The sequence below is a fragment of the Neomonachus schauinslandi genome, chromosome 13, assembly GCF_002201575.2.
Source record: "Neomonachus schauinslandi chromosome 13, ASM220157v2, whole genome shotgun sequence".
Lineage (NCBI taxonomy): Eukaryota > Metazoa > Chordata > Mammalia > Carnivora > Phocidae > Neomonachus > Neomonachus schauinslandi.
This window is the reverse complement of record NC_058415.1, coordinates 85,503,630-85,526,408: the sequence shown is the minus strand read 5'-3', so window position 1 is coordinate 85,526,408 and position 22,779 is coordinate 85,503,630. Positions and strand designations below refer to the sequence as shown.

Here is a 22,779-nt window from a genome sequence, read left to right as displayed (position 1 = left end):
TTCTTCCCAACCACCATAATGGCATAGTTACCTTGTCCTAAAAAATACTTGAAATACCATCTGGTGTGGTATTCTGGGTTCTCTAAGTGCACGTCTGTTCTTCGCCACGTCCCTGGGAGAGCAGTTGCATTCTGGAATCGAACAAAATTGTGCCAGTAAGAGTCATATTCAGAAAGTAAACAAGAAGCAGGCAATGAACCAGGGGCCAAAGAACCAGAGAAGCCATTGTCAAAAGGGTACAAATAGGGCAGTAAGTACATGTTTTCATGAGAAAAGACACCACGTCCACATCACAGAAGCATTCTGAAGGTCCTTGGGGTAGAGGGAAAAGCACCAAGTGAACCAGCGGGCTCAGCTATTTCCAGCTTGAGTATCAACTTGAAATTTCTCTCCTTTCTGGTCCAAACCTTCCAAATATTTGGGAGTTGGTGCCGCCTAGAGGCAGCCCTTCCGTCCGGTACCCCCTGTAATAGGCCCATTTCACCTGGAATACATCTCCGCAGCCTCTTATTCGAGTTCATATTTTTTTGTAGAATTTTAAAAATTTGTCATGAAGTAACACAATTAATGGGGAAATTATGGATAAACATAATGAACAATCTGAATCCTCTCTCCAAAGATAGTCACCACGAATGATTTGGTATGGCTTCCTCTCATTTTTTCCTCACACGGACACACACATGTAATTTTCTTACCAAATGCAATCATACCGAAACTCCACTGGCATCTACTTTGTGCCATGTATATATGGCAGGCAACTGGAACATACTTTTCCGATTCCCATATGCCTCTGGTGATTTTCTAGACGTTTGTGGTCACTTGCTTTATCATGTTGAAGGGGGTTTCCTTCAATTCCGAGCTTACAAAGAGGCCATTCTCAGGAATCAATATTGAATTGCACTGAAAGTTTTTTTGGCAACTATTGAGAGAATAGGTTAAATGGGGAAAAAAATCATAGTAATGTAATGAATTATACTACTGGCTCTTCCAATGCTGAATGGTTCTTACATTTCTGGAATACCTCCTACTAGGTCATGGTATAGAGTATTCTTTTGATACACTGCTGGATTTTTTAAAAAATGAATTATGTATATTTGTTAGTGAGATGGAGCTTATAGGTTTCTTTTCTGTATGAATTTCTGTCATACTTTCAGAGTTATATTACTTATAAAGTGAATTAGGATGCTTTCTGTCTTTCTCATGCTCTGGAAATACTGACACTCACTGAGAGAGCTTTAAGGGTACTTTATACGCATTAGCTCCATAGCATCTCCACCAACTTTATGACATAGATTTTATTTTATCCTCTACTTTCAGATGAAGAAAGTGAGGCTCGGACACTTCAGCTACGCTGCCTAAGGTAGCCAAGCTCATAAGCAGTGGAGCTGAAACTGAGTCAGTGCCAATTTCGGAGGGTTGTTTTTTTTCTTTTTAAAAATTTTAACCATTACATCATTGTCTGTCTTCTTTTTTATGTTCTGCCCTTTACTCCCAAGGAGTAAAAAGTAGGTTAATGTTTCTTAGCATTATTGTACTTTTACTGAATTTTCTTGAATTAAAAAAAAAATCAGCTATTGATTATGTGTGTACATATATATATATGTACATATTTTAATTTGGAAATAATTTTGACCTTACATAACAGTTGCAGGAATTGGACGGCACAGAGCATTTGTATACCCTTTAACAGATTTACCTACTGTGAATATTATATCCCATTTATTCATTTGCTCACTACTGTCTACACAAACACATACACACAGAATTTTTTCTGAACCATTTAAGACTAAGATACAGAATAGCCCTTTATCCCTAAATGCTTCAGTGTGTATTTCCCAAGAATAGAGATATCTTCTTATATAACCACAATATAGCTTTCCCAACTTTTATAAATTTAACATGGATACGGTACCTCTAATCTACCGTCTGCATTCCAATTTTGTTAATTGACTTAAAAATGTCATTTAAAGAATTTTCCCTCTTTTTTTTTTTTTTTTTTAAGATTTTATTTATTTATTTGAGACAGCGAGAATGAGAGAGAGAGAGAGAGCACATGAGAGGGGGGAGGGTCAGAGGGAGAAGCAGGCTCCCTGCCGAGCAGGGAGCCCGATGCGGGACTTAATCCAGGGACTCCAGGATCATGACCTGAGCCGAAGGCAGTCGCTTAACCAACTGAGCCACCCAGGCGCCCTAAAGAATTTTCCCTCTTGAGTGCAGGACAACTGAGTTGTCATGTCTCTTTAGATTCCCTTCTTCTGGAACATTCCAGACTCCGCCTTTTACAACACTGACATTTTTCAAGAACACAGCACACACCTCCCCTCCTCTTTTTTAAAATTGAGCATGACTCAGGGCGCCTGGGTGGCTCAGTCGTTAAGTGTCTGCCTTTGGCTCAGGTCATGATCCCAGGGTCCTGGGATCGAGCCCCGCATCAGACTCCCTGCTCAGCGGGAAGCCTGCTTCTCCCTCTCCCACTCCCCCTGCTTGTGCTCCCTCTCTCGCTGTCTCTCTCTGTCAAATAAATAGTCTTTAAAAATAAATAAATAAATAAAATAAAATTGAGCATGACTCATTCTGGGTTTGTGTGATGTTGCCCACGATGAGGTTCAGGTCATGCATACCCGGTCAGAAGTGGTGCTTGTCCTTCTCAGATTATCATACATCAAGACATCCATCTGTTCCTCATTGGTGATGTTAATGTTGATCCCCTGTTCAAGATGTTGCCTCTTAGTTTTGACCTTTTGGCGTGACTCAAGAAGAGCCATAATGGGATTCTGTTCCCAGTAGAATTTCTGGATGTTTCACTGTCAACAGTATTCACTTTATAATCATAAACCATTGGCAGTGCCGATCCATAGTGCACTATGCCACGGGGCAACATGCAGCTGTGGCATGACCTTGGGGTCCACCAACCAGCCTCAGGCATCAGCTGGCCAGACACAGGTGGGGTCCAGCTCAGGCATCTGGCCTTCGCCAGTCAGATGCCACTGCATCTTGGTGCCATTGTCCCAAGGCCCGAGATCCTAGACACCATCAGCAGAGCCTGGAGAGGAGACTCTGAAGGAACCAGGACACTTAGGCCTCTAGAGGTTCCCAGACTTGCATGGCACAGCATCAGGTCTTAGCTCTGTGCTTCTAGGTTTGTTAAAATATCACCCTGGGTCCATTCTAGACCTCCCCCTCAGGATCTCTGTGGGTGGGGCCCTAGAATCCGTAGTTTCACAAGCATCCCAGGTGACTCTGAGGAACACTAAACTTTGAGAAGCAATGCTCTATGCCAGGGGTTCTAAAAGAATCCAGGGAGGGCATGAACTTGGGTGAAGCAAAAAGAAAAAAAAAATCATTATTTCCCTAACTTCAAATTAAATGTAGTGTTTCTTGGGGCACCTGGTTGGCTCAGTCGGTAGAGCATGGGATTCCTGATCTCAGGGTTGTAAGTTTGAGCCCTACACTGGGTGCAGAGATTACTTAAAAATAAAATCTTAAAAATAAATGTTTCTTTCAATTACAAATGTATGCAAAACAACAAAAAACAACAAAACCCAAAAAACTACAGTAGAACAGCCCTGGGAACCATGTCTCTCTCTCTCTCTCTCACACACACACACACACACACACACACACACACATCACAGATATTTTCACAACTCACTATAGTGGCTGCAGATATCTTGAATGCTGTTTACAATCCTGACTGTTCAAAACTGCAATAGCTATAAGCCCTGCTGCTGGATTTGTTACTTAATGTACTGATAAAAAAAGGAGGTATATTACTGTATCATAAATTAGGTTTAAAAAATCAGTCCAGGGGCGCCTGGGTGGCTCAGTGCGTTGAGCGTCCGCCTTCGGCTCAGGTCATGATCCCAGGGTCCTGGAATCGAGCCCTGCGCATCGGGCTCCCTGCTCGGCTGGAGGCCTGCTTCTCCCTCTCCCTCTCCCCCCCGCTTGTGTTCCCTCTCTCGCTGTATCTCTCTCTGTCAAATAAATAAATAAAATCTTAAAAAAAAATAAAAATAAATAAAAAATCAGTCTGATAACTACTTCTTTTCTTTTTTTAGACAGAGTGTGCAGAGGTGGGGGAGGGAGGGAGAGAATCATAAGCAGGCTCCCCGCTGAGCAGGGAGCCCGATGCAGGACTCGATCCCACAACCCTGAGATCATGACCTGAGCTGAAATCAAGGGTCAGATGCTTAACTGACTGAGCCACCCAGGTGCCCCTCGGACAACTAATTCAACACAACTGTTTTCCTTTGTAATCCTATGTATTTTGTTTTGTGCATTCAAAAATATTCTGAGAAGGGGTCTACAGGCTTCACAGATTGCAAAGGGGGTCAAAGGACATAAAAGCTGACCCCCATACTCTAGATCTTCTGCCTTCTTCCCTCCCAGAGGTCTGAACACTAGCAACCGCAGGACGGAATAACATCGGAGGAGCGTCTCACAGAGACGGCACTCTGGCCAGTGGCATGCCCCAAATCTCTATCAAGTACAAAGTGTCAATTATGAGGTTTTTCTTAAATGATCAAAAAGCTACCTACTTAACTTCTGTCTTCACTGAATCCTTAACTAAAATGGGGGGGGGACCCCAACACCAAAAAAGTTGTGAGTCTCGCAGAGTGAGACACTTCCTGTCCCTTGTTAAAATCACATATGATGAGGTGTAAAGACAAGAACACACGCAGGAACTGACAAAGAAAGGAGACTAAAGCAAAGAAAAAACAAAAAGCACCCTCTCTGCCCAAGACCAGACGTGCCAGAACGACTCCAAAAATGAGCTTCTGATGGTAAGTACCAGAAGCGGACAGAAAAGGGCACAAATCTTGAGTGAACAGTAAATGATTTTTAAAATATGTAGACACCCTTGGAACCACTCCCTGGATCAAGACAGAAAACATTTTCAGCACCCCAGAAGGCTCCTTCACTCACCTGCCCAGTGAGTACCCAGTCATACTCTGAAAGGTAACCATTACCCTGACTTCTATCACCACGATTCCTTTTACTTGCTCTTGAACTTCAGAGAAATGAAATCATATAGTGTGTATCCGTCCTTCGGCACCACGTCTGTGACGTTCATCTCATCCATGTTGGGGATGTAACAAGTTCACTCTCTCCCACTGCCATGTACCTAGTCCCCAGTATGAACACCACAGTGTATGTATCCATCCTCCAGCTGATGGACATATGGGCTGTTTCCAGTTTGGGGTCGTTAAGAATAAAGTCACATGAACAGTCCTGTGTCTGTCTTTGGTGGACATAAGCACTCACTGATGTTGGGTATACATCCTGGGACCAGAGGAGGCAGACGTTCAGTTTTAGTAGACACTGCCAAACTTCCAAAGGGGACGCATCAACTTACACTATTAGCAAGATGTGGAGAGCTCTAGTTGCTCCCTGTCCTCTGACCAGCTCTTAGTGTCTCGGGCATTTTCCTTTTAGCGGTTCTGGGGTGGGCAAAGCAGTGCCTAACTGTGGCTTTAATTTTGCAGTACATCTTAAGTCTTTTAAGCATGACCTATTTTACAGAGGATTTCAGAGATCTAGAAACTTTGTCTACAACATTTAAGGTGACTGAGACACCAGGAACACTTCATTTCTTTGACATCAACAAGCAAGTTTGGAGGAAATATTCTGATGGGCATATTTGCCAAACAACTAAAGATTAACACTGCAAGTGCTCACAGTTATTTTATGTCCTTTTAGATAAACGTTCACCAAAAGGTGTTATGAAGAGAACATTTTTCTATGCTGCAGACATGCCTGAACATGCCCATAGTGTTAAATGAGTCCTGAGACTAAGAAATCCTGAATCATTCCTGCAACAAATTCCAAAGCCCACAAAAGCTTCCTGTTGCCTTCATTGTCTTTATTTTTTTTTTTAAGATTTTATTTATTTGAGGGACCCTGGGTGGCTCAGTTGGTTAAGGGTCTGCCTTCGGCTCAGGTCATGATCCTCCTGGGATCGAGCCCCGCCATCAGGCTCCTTGCTCAGTGGGGAGCCTACTTCTCCCCCTGCCTGCTGCCTCCCCTGCTTGTGCGCTCTCTCTCTCTCTGACAAATAAATGAATAAAATCTTTAAAAAAAAAAAGGTTTATTTGAGAGAGAGAGAGTGTGAGAGTGGGGAGGAGCAGAGGGGGAGAAGCAGACTCCCTGCTGAACGTGGAGCCTGAGATCACAACCTGAGCCAAAACCAAGAGTGGGACGCTTAACCGACTGAGGCACCCAGGTGCCCCTTCACCATCTTTTTAATTTAATTTAATTTAATTTAATTTAATTTAATTTAATTTAGTTACCCCATTTATACTTGTGGGATGTGAAGGAAGAGGACTGAGCAAATCTGGCCAGGATATTTTGAGGAGAATGTAATCAAAATCCACATATAACACCCTCATTTTATCTGAATGTTTGTTAGTGTTCAACTTAAGCAGGGGATCTGCACCATACACTTGGACTACAGATGAGACCCCTAGTTTTATAGAACACCTGGGAGTTTTCATAGTCTTTTCCAGAGCGAGCTCAATTAATGAGAGAATGCATTTAAACGGACTTGACTTTAGTTTCTAGGTTTAAATTGCTGAGAGAATGCTGGCAGTAAGGAAGATGGATTAAAAAAAAAAATACACTAAAAACTTTTGAATTGCAAATGCAAATAAATATAAGCTGGTTGAAAAAAGTGAAACCACACACAAAGTAAAATTCCTGTCTCTTCCCGTCCTCCATGCCCCTGTGCACACCCTTTTCCTCTGATAACCATTCTACCAGGTTGGTGTGGATAGTCTCAGACCTTTGTATGCATTTACAAAGGTGTGTTTGCTGTATACATATGTGCTATATACATATATACGTTCACATCCCTGTCCACATATCATACACATTCATCACACACACGTATATGTGTATACACACAGGATTTGTTTTCATAAATGGGATGCTAGTGGAGCTATTACACTGAAACTTGATTTTTTCCACTAAAGAAAGTATCTTAGGGGGCGCCTGGCTGGCGCAGTTGGAAGAGCATGTGACTCTTGATCTTGGGGTCGTGAGTTCGAGCCCCATGGTGGATGTAGAGATTACTTAAATAAATAAAACTTAAAAAAAAAAAAGAAAATATCTTGGAAGTATTTTATGTCAGTACATTTAGACCTACCTTGTTCTTTTTAGCGACTATGCATATTTTTAGAAAAATTAAACACCATAGTTGAGTAGAGATATGTAAACTACATAAACAGCATAAAAGGACCTGCCGTGCAAAGTCAAGGTTCTCCGACTGCTTTCCTGACCTGCCATTTCCATTCTCTCGAAACAATTACTGCTTAATTCTTATGTATCCTTTTGGAAACTTACTTGCACACTGACAAACTTATTTACCTTTTTGTCTGTTTGTTTGTTAAGGAAACGGGATGATATATACTAATCATTCTGGAACTTGCTTTTAGGTCTAACTGTATCTTAAACATTTTTCTGTGGTATTACATACACTACTGCCTCATTCTTTCTAATAGCTACTAAGCATTCCACTGTATAAATGTATCATAATTTATGTAATTTGTGTAATTACTCCTTTACTGATGGAAACTGAAGTTGTTTCCAGGTGGGTTTTTTTTTTCTATTTTAAATAACATTACAAATAGGAGGGGGAGACGAACCATGAGAGACGATGGACTCTGAAAAACAAACTGAGGGTTCTGGGAGGGTGGGTGGGAGGATGGGTTAGCCTGGTGATGGGTATTAAAGAGGGCACGTTCTGCATGGAGCACTGGGTGTTATGCACAAACAATGAATCATGGAACACTGCATCAAAAACTAATGATGTAATATATGGTGATTAACATAATAATAAGAAAAAATAAATAACATTACAATACACATCCTAGTAGTAAAACTACTGGCCAAATGGCGTGTGCATTTTTAATTATTGCTAATTGCCCTCGCAAAAGATTGTACTCATTTACATATCCCCCAACAATGTATAAGAGAATCCTCTCACACGAAGGAAGATTGATTTATAAAAAGCTGAAAGATTGTCCCTCTGCTCCACAATATACTAATTGATACATGCAAGTGAGCTGTAAGGGAGGTCTCCAGTGATCCACCCGGGGGTCACACTCATTTTAATTAATAATCTGAATGAGCACACAGATGGCAGGGGAAGCACATTTGAAGGTAATATAAAGCTTCTCAGTGGGTTAGCTAATAGGACAGGTGACAGAATGAAGATGTCAAAAAAAAAAAAACAACTCTTGACAATTAGCAATTATGGACATACTAATGAGATTAAATTTAGTATGGACAATGGAAAATCCTACATTTGGGGATGAATCCAAATTGCACAAGTACAGGATGGGGAAGGCCAGGTGCTACAAAGCAGGAATTTGCAACCATTTTACCCATCAGGAAACTGAGGCTTGGAGAAATTGAGTCATCACTGGTAAGTGATAGAGTAAGGCCTGAACACAAGTTTGTTTGACTCCAAAATTGTCTCCACCACACCATGAGGAAGACCGGGGTGAGAGGGGGAGCATATCGAAGGTTCATAATGAATCACTGGCTTCATAAAAAGAGATTGTGCCTGGCAAGGAAGGGGACGAGCCTACTCCACCCTGTGGCTGTGTGGGGTGCACCTGGAGCCCCGAATTCAGTTCTGACCACTTCAGCCTAACGTTAACAACCTCACATGTGGCCCAGGAGCAGCAGTGAGGATGACGATGGGTGAAACGGTGTCCCCGTCTTAGAAGAGCCACAGATGTCCTGGAATGTTTGAGGCCCATTATGAAGAGGGCTAAGCCTTACAGAAAATGTAAATAGAAATTCTGAGTGGAAAATAGAGACAGATGAATTCTGTCCAATAAAAAGAACCTGGGGATTTCCTGAGTGATGAGGGTGACCGGAGCGCTTTTTGTTCTAATGAGGTGCCTCTTGCTGGGTCTCTCCAGAGCTTCAGGATGAGGCTGCTTGCTAGAAAGACCAAGCCTTGATCAGAAGCTTGCACCTTTCAGCCCCACGGTGAACCCTGTGGGAGAGGAGGGACTGCGGACTGATTCAGTGATCAACGGCCAATGATTTGATCAGTCATGCTCATGTGGTGAAACCCCTTCACGGTGGAGTTCAGGGAGCTTCCAACTGGGTGAAAACATTAAGGTGCTGGGAGGGCGGTCCTCTTAGCTGGGGCATGGAAGCTCTGTGCCCGCCCTTGCCCCCCAATACCTTGCTCTGTGCATCTCTCCCATTTGGCTGTTCTGAGTTGTATCCTTTGTAATAAACTGGGGATAGTAAGTGAAATGCTTTCCTAAGTTCTAGGAGTCATTTTAAGCAAATTATTGAACCTGAGGAGGGGGGATGACATTGTAGCCAAGTGGGACAGAAGTGTGGGTGACCTGGGGACTTGATACTTGTGACTGGTGTCTGAAATGAGGGCAGTCTTAGGGGGCTAACTCTGGTAGTTAGTGTCAGAACTGAACTGAATTGTAGGCTACTCACCTAGTGTCTGGGGGAAAACAACCTATCAAGGAGGAAGCAAGTTTCCCATTCCTGCAGAAATGTTCAAGCAGGGACCAATGAGCTGACTGTGGCGAAGTTGGTGCAGGGACTCTTGCCTGGGGTGGGGGACTGGCCTCGATGAACTCTCAGGCAGTGAGAAACAGCTGATGGATGGGCACTGATCTGCAAACTTCTTACGGCTCAGTGATGAAGTGTATAGCAGCGGAGAAGCATTTAGGAACTTTTACTAGCATTTTGACATTACTGTGTCACCAAAGTCATGCTCAGGAGGTTCATTTCTTTAAACAGAGTCCAGACCTATCTGGGTATTACTCAGTTTGGTGGGTGGGGCGACACATGAACGGGGTGCTGCAGACTGGTCACGCATAGTAGGACCACACTGAGTTCTGCAACAGATCGGAAATTAAAAAGCGGGTCCTTTACCACCAGTGGTCTGAGAAGCACTGCTCAGAGGCCTCAGGCTCACTGTGACATCCCTGGTGAAGCCCTGCTTGACCATCCCAGCTAAAAAGGGCTCTTCCTCTTCCTTTGCGCCAGGCCCCCGTCTGTTCTCCCCACGGTACTTACCAACACTTGCTATCCACCATGTATCGTGTTATCCGTTTATACTGACTGCTCCCCCTGCCAGTCTGTGAGGCCACCAGCACAGGAAGCTCAGCAATCTTACCCACCCCTACATCACCAGTGCACAGACTACCTGGCACCGAGAAAGGATCCGAAAAATGAGGGCTGAATGAATGACATGACTTGTTATGTGATAAAGCACTCCTGATACAACTTTTGTTTTTGGTAATGGTGGGCTAGGTTATTCCACCAACCCTCCCATGGCAAAAACTAAAACTGCTGAAATATTAAAAGCACCTCCTTAAAAGCCCTTGGCGTGCTCACAGGATAGTCCGGAATTACCAGCCCAAACAGAGGCAAGTGGGAACCCAGAGAGGTAAGAGGACCTTGGACATCTTTTTTAGCTTGAGGGTATTTGTCAATCTGGGCAAAACTAAACTTGGGTTTTGGTGGCCTCATGGGACCAGAGAGCAGAGCATCAAACCCCCAGAGCCGCTGAAGCAGGTCAGTCTAATAGGAGACCCACCCCACATTAAGCTGGGAACCCAAAGGGCTACACGTTCAAGGAAAAGGTGACCCAGAAGAGACCCCCTGTTATCCCAAAGGCTACAGGGAAGGTTGTCAGTGCTGAGGAGAGCTGAGCGAGGAGTGCTCTGAGGTGTTGTGCCCACAAGCCAGGCTTCACGTAAACTTGCAGCTCTGTTCTGCATCACTGGGGTGGTTTGGGAAGTCTCATGCTGGGAATTTAGTTTTCAGTGTCTGGCAAAAGAAAATGCAAACCCTCCCTTCGATTCTGACATCAATTCCAATATGTGTTTTCTCCCCACATCACCCCTCTGACACCAGCTGGGTGTTCTGAAATTCAACTCTGTTCTGATACCGTCTACCTGGAGACAGCCTTGGATCCCACAGGTGAAGGGCTCAGTCCTACCTGTGCTTCTGACCAAACCAGCCATAGATTGGAGGTTCCAATGACCCCCTCCTTGGGTTCCATTAATTTGCTAGAGTGGCTCACAGGACTCAAGAGAAACATTTTACTAACTAGATTACCGGATTAACTATTAACTAGATTCATTATAAAAGGATATAACTCAGGAAAAGATGCACAGGGCAAAGCATAGGGAAGGGTGTGGAGAGCTTCCATGCCCTCTGGGCATGCCACTCCCCTGAAATCTCCCCGTGTCCCCCAGCCCAGAAGCTCTCTGAACCCCGTCCTTTGGGTTTTTATGGAGACTTCACTGATTGATTAAATCATCGATTAAATCGTGTTTTATTAAATCACTGGCCATAGGCAACTGAACTCAATCTTCAGCCCTTCTCTTCTCCCCAAGGTTGGAGGTCAGAGGTGGGACTGAAAGTTCTAACCCTGTAATTGTATGGGAGGTTCCTCTGGTGACCAGCCCCCACCCCTAGGGGCTTTCCAAAAGTCACTTCATTAACACGACAAAAGACACGTTGATCACTCTCCACACTTAAGGAAATTCACAGGTTTGGGCAGCTCTGTGTCAGGAACTGAGAAAAAGACCAAATATACATTTCTTATTTTAAATCATGATATAACACTCCCTACCAAAAGGAGACTCAACCTGGGCCTCCCATTAATCCGAAAAATTCATTTTCAAGAACAACACCAGCACACTGTTAGGCGGCCACGAATACAGGGACACACAGTAGGCTACTACCCCATGAGCACAGGCCAGGAGAAAAATCACACAACAGAGAGCCCCAGCAACGTCACATAGTGGAATGATCTGTCACAGATGGTAAAACCATTATATTGACTGTGTGTAAAGAAAGCAAGGCAAATTCGACATTGTCTTCAACCGAACAGTATATATAAGTGACTGAGCCACCTTGAACTAGGCAATGCTTCTTAGAAACGACGTGAAAAGCATGAGCAAAAAAAAGAAAAGCTAGGTAGATGAGACATCATTACATTTAAAAACGTCTGTGCTTCAAAGGACACAATCAAGGAAGTGAAAAAGCAATCTGCAGAATGGGGGAGAATTTTTGCAAATCACGGATCTGATTAGGGTCTAGGATCCGTACTGTATAAAGAACACTTAAAATGCTATAAGAAAAGAGAAATAACCCAGTAATGAAATTACTTTGCAACCTGTTTCTTCGTGCATTTGAAAAATTTTAAGCAGCTACAAATATTGTCCCTTCTAGTGCACGGATGACTTTTTGTTTTGTTTTGTTTTGTTTTAGAATTTTTAAAACTTTAATACATAGTGCACGGATGACTTTAACGGACTCCGAGCAAGCCAGCTTGGTTTCCCTCTGAGTCTCACGTGCACTCGGGTCTTTTATCAGGGTGTGCATTAACACTGGCCTCAGGCTTTTAGCTGAAGACCATCAATATAAGACACAGCCACAGTGCTCCAACTGAGCACTCACGCTTGGTGGCTCTGGTAGAAACAAAATTGAAAACAGTATTTGAGCCTTGATATCATATTTCCCAGAGAGGCAATCTGAGACAGGACTGTGTTTTGGACACAAGAGACCGCAGTGATTTGTGAAATCAATAACTCCACCAAATGGCTTCAAAGATGTTAAGTGAACTGTCTGTGGTCACTCTGCTAGTGAGTTGTGGACTCACCATCTGAACCCAGGCAGTCTGACTCTAGAGCCACTCCTGTCCATGATCCTCCAGAGGCGATTTCTAATCCCTGACCGGGCCCAAAACGTGTCCTTTGGCATGGGGCAGGGCCAGGGGACACAGCCAGGTGAGGAGTGTTTGGGGATCCTAGGACCACATTTATGTCTTTCTTAGGAAGTGTGGATTGCCTCTGGACACTGGTTCCGGCAGGCGGCAGAGTTCTGCTTACACGGGGTGGGGGAAGTCTAGTACAGTTTGCTCATTTCAGGCTGGGCTAAGGTTTTGCAAAAATTTTGGGAGCACAAGGATGTCTTGAGGTACAGCAACCCCTGGGGTCTCTGGCACTTAAGGTTCCCAAAGTAGAAACTCAGCATGGTAGCTGCTAGCTTTCTGAGCACTGGGAAATGAGGACTCAGGGTTTCCGCTCGGGCTTAGCTCCTGGCACACAGCAGGCTACCTGAGTCTGTGGTACTAAGACCATCTTGTTTCAGGAGCTGGGCCATTTGCGGAGGGCTGTTTCCAAGCTTCAGAAGCAAATTCCCCTGGGAGTTCCTTCCTCTGTGTGGGTCAGTTGACATCACTGTGGACAAGATATATGTGGGCACCTATTCAGGAGTCCAGCCTAAGATGGGACGGCCTCCTTGTACCTCACAGAGCACTGGTGAAGGCCAGAGCTGAAGATAAGAAATAACGTCCCAAATGCCGTGGCCTTTCAAGTTAAATGCATAGCCCTTCACCAAGAATTTGATCAAGGAGGTGGTCGGGAAAGCAAGGCTGGCAATATAGCTTGGTTATGTTAACAACCCCACCATCATCACGAGTACAGCTTTACAAGCTTGGCTCACTGACTCTTTTAATAATACAGAGACACTATCCATTTTATAGATGAAGAAACCGAGGCTCAGAAAGGCTCGGTTACTTCCCCAGGGTCATATAGCTAGGAGATGGGGGAGCGAAAACTTGAACCCAGGCTTGTCTGACTCCAAAGCTGGGGTGGGAGGTGCTTAAGCACTCTGACGGCCTACCTCTCAGGGAGGTAGCAAAGATGGAAAACACTGGGGCTCACACCACACTCTGCAGTTTTGGGGGTAGACCTCAAGGGGTAGAGTGGGCAGTGGAAGTCTGAAGAAGAATCACAAGCAAGGTGAGTCCCTGTGGCCAGCAGCAAGAAAGACCAGGAGACCCCAGAAAGAGGGCTTGGGCCCAAGGATGGTGGACAGACACCTTTTCTGGTGTCTTCCCTGAATAAAGATGACATTTGGTAATTGTAGTAACTTTTGCATCTCTCTCCTAGACCCTGTGTTGCTCACAGGGCAATGCTGAGCTGACCAGCTTGGCAAAGGGGGAGAGCTGGGCTTCTGGGGCCACCCACAAAGGTGACCTGGCTGTGAATTCTTCTTCGGTCCCACTGCTGGCAGACCACCTTAATGTCCCTGGCTTTATTATAGATCTTTTAAAGGGTATGCATCACCCTATTAATAGTACCTTCCATACAGAGAATAATGGCATTTTCCCTTCACGCCTGCTTCAAGCGAAGCTCGGAAGAGCTCCATTGAGCCCTTCCCAGGCTGCATTTAGGCAAGTGTTCTGCGGTAATGAGCATCACCAACTGTTCACTGCTGTAACCCAGGTGCTATAATCATGTGCTTGGTGACAATACCGGGGTGGGGTGGGGTGGGGTGGGGCTTCCTTACCTCATCCGAAGAGCCATTTTCCACTCTGAATCTTCCAGCCCTTTGGATGGCTCCATCGGCATCACTGGAAATAAGCTAGGGGACAAGAGAGTGCTCAGTTAGGTAGCTGGGTCGCCATGTGCAAAGCCTCTTCTGTCTGTCTGTATCTGTCCTACAAGTAAGCCAAATCCAACGACAGCTGGAGGGCCTAGCCTAGAAGCTAGTGGTCTTTCTGAAGCTCTATCAGCCAAGCCCTCACACAGTTGGTCTCCACAGTCTGTAGGAAGCTGAAGAGGGAGGACCCCCTAACTGGCAAGAGTAGGAAAACAAGAGCATCAAATCTAAATGTGAACATTTTCAATATAATTTAAATGTGAACATATTCCAATACTGAGAAATATCAAAGCGATGCTCCCTGGAAAAACAATCTTAATACACATCACATGTGGACAAGTGCAGCTCACAGATGGCAAAACCGGAAGCCAAGTCTCAAGTTCGGCCATCTTCACAGGAAAGCCTGAAAAACAATTAATGGCTGGCATGAACTCAAAACTCTACTAACATCACAGAAAGCTCTTGTGCTTCATTCAGTTTTAAATGGTCTCCAAAAGGCCAATTAGCCCCTTCCAAGGCAGGCAGGCTCTATTTGAGCTCTGGCAACAGAATGCTTGCAAATAGACAGTCTTCAAGGAGCTCACTGGTAGGATGAGATGAGGGAGATCAGGGCTTGGCGCATCAGTCCTAAAATTATTGACTCGAGATTTAACTTATTTTCTCCCAAATCTCCTAGATTTCTCAGTAGCAACTTGGGAAAATGACATGTCTTTTTTTAACCTTTAAATCTACCCACGATTTGTAGCCATGATCTGCCAAGAATTTCCATTTCCCAGACTCATTAGAATGCGCTTGCCCTGGGGAGGACACTTCTTACCTCTCAAGACTTACCTGGTAAAACAGATAACACGATTTCTTAAGAAAGATGGTTATCTCCTATTTTCACTCATGTTAAGAGACATGAAAGTGTGAAAATGGAAAAAAATAAGGGGAAACCCAACAAAAATTCCCAGGGAAAATTATTTGCAAAAGGCTGATAAATCTTTTCCACGCTAAATATAGAAATAATAGTATGTAATATTTATTGAGCACTTCTAGAAGCCACGTACTGTTCGGCTTTCACAAGCATTCTCTCATTTAACTCTCAAAATAGCAACACGGGTAGGTACCATCATTGTTCTCATCTACCAATAAGGAAACTGAGGCAGAGGAAGGTAGAATAAGCAGCCATAGTCATATCCTAGTTAGTACCTGGGAGGCCTGGGATGTGAATGCAGGCAGCCAGATTTCAGAAACCCATCGTCCTCACCTACCTGCTGCCCCACCTAACCATCCTCTGTGGAATAAAAATATTGTTCTGTGTATTTTTAGCTGTTTATGGCATTAGATTATTACACGCTCGATAAACCAAAGACAAGCAACAGAGGCTATGTGGTAAAGAATTTAACCCTGCCCAAGAGAGCTCTGGCCTTTGCCCTTGGCTGCTGAGAGGTCATCTCTAAGCCCTGGGAATGTCCAGCAGGAGTGTCTGTTTACCTGGGCTTTGAGCCACACAGGAGAATAACCTGACTTCTGGGCAGGGGGTGCTTTGGGTTACACGGTATCAGATCTACCTCTGGACACCAAGACTCAGGTGAGCTTTCCTGGTGTATATACCGTCACATATCATTGCCAGGATGGGTTATTGCTGTCCTTGAGCCCACCGGGAGAGGACAAGCCCACCAGGAGAGGACAACTGGGAAGCTCTGCATTTGGAACTCTCCTGGACTCTGTCCCATGTGTCTGTTGCCTTGGCTAATCTGAACCTGTATCCTTTTGCCGTAATAAACCATAAGCAAGCCTAGTAGCTTTCACTAGATTCTGTGAGTCCCCTTCTAGCAAATTATTGAACCTGAGCGCAGCCCTGGGGACCCCTGTACTCTGCAGTTAATGTCAGAAGTGAGGTCTGGTGGCCTGTCTCCTAGTTTAGAGAGGCCAATTCTCAAGTACAAGAGCAAGATGAATGTGGGTCTCCTGGGGTCATCGCCATTTTCATGGGGGAAGGATAGAGGCTCAGTGTCAGTTTCTTCTTTGCTTGTGAGCTTCTACTCACTGTGTTAAAATAGTAAAATAAAGGTTATAGCAAATAGGTTTCAAGTCAAGTGTTCTTGGTGTAGGCTGCCTCAAGGGCTTTGGGAAAAGTGTTCTGAGGTTACATCTGGAGAGAAAAGAGAGCTGCCATCAATTAATACACCTGCCACAGGTGAATAAAGAGACAGCGGGACATGTGCTCCCCTGAATTAGAGGTCTGTAGATACAGTCTTCACTCTAGCTAGTCTCAACCAGGACTCAAAGGCTTGGGAGGAGAGCTGACAGTCATTCACCGATTCGTTCATTCGTTCACCTAACAAAAGTAAAATGTCCACCACTATATTCCAGACACTGCCAGGCAGAGGCAATAATGCCCTTTGCTGTGGTGAGATTAGAACGAGAAATTAATTGCTTCTCTTGCTTAAAAGGTTCAGGAAGCAGAAAGGAAGAACACATTTAATGATCTGATGGCTGGACGGAATTTGGCTCCCTCTGATCTGAAGCCCACAGGCACAGAACTTGGACTTCAGGCTGACACGTTTGACGCTTGCACCTTTACCATCTGCGCCACCACTCTCTGCATCCATGTCACTGTCATCTTTCATCCGCATGACTGCACCTGCCTCCTAGCAGGTCAAGGCACCCGTCCACCATCTCCAGCCCAATCTGCACACCGCCAGGCAATTTCGGCAAACTACAAATCCAGCTGTCCCACAGGCCCACCTCCGTCCCAGCACCCTGGTCCTTCCCACCAGAGGACAGGCGCGCAGAGCACTCCTTTGCCCGGATGGCCCTCTCCCATCTTCCCCTAAAGAGCTCCTCCTCATCCTCCACATTCACTGCCAGACCTCACTGCCTGGGGAAAATGACCCCAACAAGTGCTGGAGCACTCCTGCGAGTTGTGATTTACATTTCTTTGTGTGATGATGTGATTCATGCCGGTTCGCCTCCTGTGCTCCCCTGCGCCCCAATGATAAGCCCCACGGAGACAGTGACGGCTTGTTTTTCTCACCACTGCATCCCCAGAGCAAAGCACCCTGTCTGACACGTATAGATGTCCACTACACACTCACCAAGTAAGAAATAACGTGACTAGATGAAGGCCAAATTCCTCCTGAAATGACCAAAGGAACATAAAACTGGGGGTAAGATCTATGCCAGTCCTGGAAACCGGACGTTCATGACTCACACAAGAAATTTCAAGGAAATTCTACCGGGTCTATCATAAAGGAACGACCAGCGTGAAGGACAGGCCAAATAACCCGAGTCACCACGTGCAAGGGAAAGCCAGGCCGCTGGTGACGGAATCGGACCCAGCACGTCCAGCCAGCAGCCAGGACACCTGCCGGCAGGGCCCGCCTGAGGTTAGCGAGGGTGTAGGTGGGCAGGTGACTCACTGGTCATGCCGGCAGAGTGACTTGGTGCCAGCTGGCCGAATGGCAGTCCCAGGGCTCCCCCTCACAGCCGGTTCGGGCAGCCGGCTATGTAAAGCAGAAGGTGCCACGCTGCCCAGGGCCCCGGGGAGGACGGGTACACCAGCCGATGGGAAAGGAGACAGTGCTCCAGGGAACTTAGGGATGAGAAAAATAAAACTGCAGGAAAAAAAAATCCTTTTAACGCAGCAGAGAAGCTGTTTCTGTCAATAATTTTCTATTATGCCTCATACTAGTGATCTGGCCAATTAAAACTATAGAAAATCGAAACTCTCCCCTTTGTTGGAAGATCCGACTCAGGAATGAAATGATGTCTGCTAGCACCTATCTAAGTGTCCAATACCACATAACCTAGAAGCCCCCTGCCCCGGCTCTTCCCATGTGGTGCAGAGTTCTGGCTGTCACCAACATACACTCTTGCCATCTCCTACAGGGATGGGATGCCCTGGACACATGGCCAGACTAATTTCCCTTAAGGTGGCCGTTTGACTTAATTCTCTCCACTTGAAGGTGGGTCCAAGTCCCAGGTGGCACGTGGGGAGCTAGGGCCTTTAGGACGGGAGATGCCTCAATTTTTCCTCTAGAAGATACCAAAAAGAACAATGAACAAAACCCAAGGAAAGCAAGGGGAAGTAATCAATAAAAGATCAAAACAGAAATTACAGATTTAAAAAGACAGTGCAATCAGTAAACACTTCCAAGAAATCACCAGCAAGTCTGATTTTAAAAAGCGAAGAACAAACATGAATATAGAGTGATAATAAGGAAAACATAACTGCTAAGAAGAAAGAGATTTTTTTAAAGCATGACAGAATGCTACTTGAGATGATACAAGCATTATCAGAACCTTCCATGAAATGGACATTTTCCAGGAAAATACACATAATGAAAACTGGTTTCGGAAGGGAAAGAAACCTGAAGTACCAGTAACTGCTTGTAGAAATGGGGCAGTAGTGAGAAACCGGGCGCACAGAGCAACAGCGCCCCCCCGCCCCCAGCTCACTCACAGGGAGGCGACAGAGCCTCCCTCAAAGAAGAGAGTAGCAGAATCCTTTTGCATTTGTTTTGATGCCGAAGTTCAGGGACAGGGTGTTAACATATGCATAACATCAGTAATACTAAGAAAAGAGGGCAGGATTTTTTTATTTTCCTTTATCTTGTCTGACATCTCTGATTCGGTCATACCCCAAAGGAAGGGCCATGTTGAGGAAGACTGTGAGAGAAATAGGGGGGGGGGGGGGGAGGCAAACCAAATGATCGTTTGACTCGTGAGGGATTCCTTCAGAGTTCCTGCACTGTCCCATGCCGTAGCCATGAGCCCCATTTAAATTTTACGTTACTTACAATAAAATTAAAAAAAAAAATTCAGTTCCTCAGTAGCTGACATTCAGGTGCTCAATGCTGTCATGTGGCTACTCGGCTGGACAGTCCAAATCACAAATTTCCACAGACACAGGAAGTGCTGTCGGGCAGGACTGTGAAGACTGGACTCAGAGGCCATTCTGGGTGACCGGGATCACATCGGTTTCTCAGGCGGAAACTCCTGAGAGTTAGTTACATACACTAAAAACAGTGGAAATTCATGGAAATTTCACATCTTGAGTAAAGGCTTTGGTCCAAACTCAGCCAGAGTGTAACGGATTCATTTAACACTAAGCTGTGTTCAATGTATTAGATGTTTTATTTCTGGAAAAAAGTACTATCCAAGCAATTATATCCAGTTGTGTGATTTAACAAATTAATTTAAAAGAAAAAAAAAAAAAACCCAGGAAGCATAAAATGTTATTCATTAGCTACTGTAAATAAGAGTTTTATTCGTTTAATATTATAAGCAATTAAGTGAGACTATTTCCTAAGTTAATGTGAATACGTAATTTTTCAAAAACAAAAGGCTTTCTCTTTCTACTTAGTTGCTTTGTTTCTTTGGGCTGGTGTCTGTTTCCATTCTAAAGCAGTGCTAGGATTCCCTGTGGCCTCTGTTATCATGTACTCTACAGAGGTCACATTCAGGTGTATAAATCACAGAAACAGTATTTTAACCTAGAAAAAATATCTCAAAATGTTAATATAAAGTACATCTTAAAAAATAATATTTCCAATTTCTGCCCCCTCCCCATCTCTTTTCTTTACAATGAGTGATTCTGATTGTGGGTTTTGGCACGCAACTGCTCAGGTTCAAATTTCAGCTCTATACTTATTAGTTGTGTGACCTTGGGCAAATCACTTCATTTTTCCTCTCTAAATGTTGGCTTCTTTATCTCTCAGATAGGGACAATGATTGTAGCCACTTCCGGGCTCATGGAGAACATTCAATAATATAAAATATGTAATGAGCCTAGAACAGTGCCTGGACATAGGGAATGCTCAATAAATGTATACTAACACTAGTAACAAAATGATGAATATAAAATGCTCTGATTATTAGAGTTAGTATGATTAAACAGTTTTTAATGCTGAATTTAAATGTTTGGAAGCTCTGCTTAAATATTTGTCTATCTAGCAAACGTTTGCAAGAACCTATTTTCCAGGCCCTGTACTAACTGCTGGAATTAGACAAATGCAGCATGATCACTGCCCTGGAGGAGCCCAGAGCCTAGTGGGAGAGAAACAAACATATAAAGAGATAAATCACCACACAATCTGGTTAAATGCCATAACAGTAGCAAGAATGGGGTGCTGGGGGATGTTCAGAGGCTGGAGAGACCAACTCTGCCTGAGGGAAGTGGAGAAGCTTTCATTGCTGTAATGAAATTTATTCTGGAAGGTGTACAGGCCTTTGAGAAATGATTTCCAACAGAAGATTTTTTTTTAAACCACGAATACAAGTCAAGAAGACCCATCTGACGCTGTCTCTGCAAATCACGGACAGACACCCATACCCACACAGACACACACACCTGACTTCAAAACCACTGCTCAGAAGGGAAGAAAGTGTAAATGTTTCCATCAAAAACGATTGTTGAATCAGTATTTTGTACGCCTGAAACTAATATAACACTGTATGTTAACTATATTTCAGTAAAAAAAAAAAAAAGAAAGAAAGAAAAAGAGAAAAAAAAGGCTGGGGAGCCCGGGTCAATGGGCCTAAAGCTGGGTAGAATGAGCCATCCCTTGACTGGTGAGTGTGGCTCCGGGCCGTGTCCTGGTCACTTTTGGTGCACTTCCGCTGCCTGCAGGGAGAGGCAAGGAGTAGGGGTGAGGACCAGAGATGCTCTCTTTTCTCCCTCTCTCTACGTGATCCTCTTCTGCTTGGGCCAAGGGCCAGGGAAAAGCTTGGGGGCTGGAGCAGCTAGCGTGCTGGGCACCAGCATGCATGTCAGAATATCCGGGTTGGTTAGAAGGTCCTCCAGCCAGGATGATGGATGTTGACTGAAGGAAAACCACCGAGGCTTCAGATCCGGGCTCAGACTCTTTATTGCCATCATCATCCCTGGCCACCATCCTCAGCAAACGCAGCGTCTGTCACAATGATTTACCTGCTGTCTTGAGCTCATGTCCTCCGTTTTCTCAAATCGAATGACCTCATTTACTTCATGGCTTTGCTGCCCACTGCTAAAACCCTGCACATGCGCTCACCCTCACTGGCATGGCTCGGTCATCACACACCCAGCTTGCAACCCGCTTTGGTGTTTTATTTTTTTAAAGATTTTATTTATTTGAGAGAGAGAATGAGAGACAGAGAGCACGAGAGGGAAGAGGGTCAGAGGGAGAAGCAGACCCCCAGCTGAGCAGGGAGCCCGATGGGGGACTCGATCCCGGGACTCCAGGGTCACGACCTGAGCAGAAGGCAGCCGCTTAACCAACTGAGCCACCCAGGCGCCCCCGCTTTGGTGTCTTAGGTGTATGTTCTGGCTGGGGCCTGTGGTCAGTTATGTCAATGCTGCGCTTCCCAACACATGGGTCTCCTGTCCTGCCGACCTCTCCTCGTGCCCCCTGCATCAAGCCCCAGCTCTCAACCACCCGCTACCAAGGACATTCTCCCTCTTTTCTTTCTGTGTTCAAACACACAATTAGCTCAGGCTAATTGACCCTGGCTAGACCTTCACGACCACTCCCTGATTCCTTCCTCTGTTCTTTTCTCACGTTCCATTACATCTCCCCCCTTGGCCCTGGCTTGTCAAGTCGCTCCAGATTCACCCTTTCTTCAAAGAGATGATGACCTCTCCACCTATTTTACTGAGAAACGTGAGGTCCGTCAGGATGAGTACCATCCTTTGACCCTCCACCTCAAAATGTATCTGTCTTTGTTTCGTCATAAAAATAATATCTGACTATCAGTCCCTGATGCTCAGCTTCCCCGTAAAATACTTCTGAAGATTCAGCACAAAAGAGGACAACTCATGAGTTCGAAGAAAGACTGCCCATCCTGTGGCCAAGATTTCAGGACATTTTCTACTCACTCTACGGCTAACGGAGAAGAACGGAGAAACACATTTGATCCCTGACTGTTGCCTGACACAGAGCAAATCTGTGGTCAGCACAGGAAGCTGGAGGGCACTTTATTTGTCCTTCTGCAGTCTCACCTTCGCTGAGAGACATTGGGTCTATATTAAGAATGACAATAAGATATTGGGAGTCATCCTTACACTGCAGGGGTGCGCATTTTAAGGTAGCTGCCGCCACATTAGTGTCCCAGGTAGGGAGAGAGACAGGAGGAGTCCTGGAGTGGGGCTTCCTGGGGAGTACATACAGTTTTGCCACAGTGCCCAAGGGTGACTGGGATGGGGAAAGATTCAACCTCGTGATAATCTCCATCGTATTCTTTAATCCACACAGATGCCATTTTCTCAAGCTTAGGTAAAGAGTTGAGCACACATTACTTTGATACTCCTCTTCCAACCAGACTGCTACCTGTCCCCCGCCCCCCAGCACCTGCTATACATATAAA

The 22,779-nt window shown here is 44.9% G+C and overlaps 1 protein-coding gene and 1 non-coding gene across 2 annotated transcripts in view; one reads left to right on the top strand and one right to left on the bottom strand.

Annotated features, from left to right (window-relative positions):
* Window positions 1–22,779, bottom strand: part of GARNL3 (GTPase activating Rap/RanGAP domain like 3) — a 106,375-nt gene that overhangs the window by 67,676 nt on the left and 15,920 nt on the right. The window contains exons 2-3 of the mRNA XM_021691750.2: window positions 14,356–14,430; window positions 32–131 (exon numbers count right to left, since the gene is read on the bottom strand). Of these exons, the coding sequence (XP_021547425.1) occupies window positions 32–131; window positions 14,356–14,430 (175 nt within the window). The remainder of the gene's footprint in view (window positions 1–31; window positions 132–14,355; window positions 14,431–22,779) is intronic.
* TRNAR-CCU lies at window positions 3,386–3,458 on the top strand. The gene has a single exon. It is a non-coding gene; the product is annotated as a tRNA-Arg (tRNA).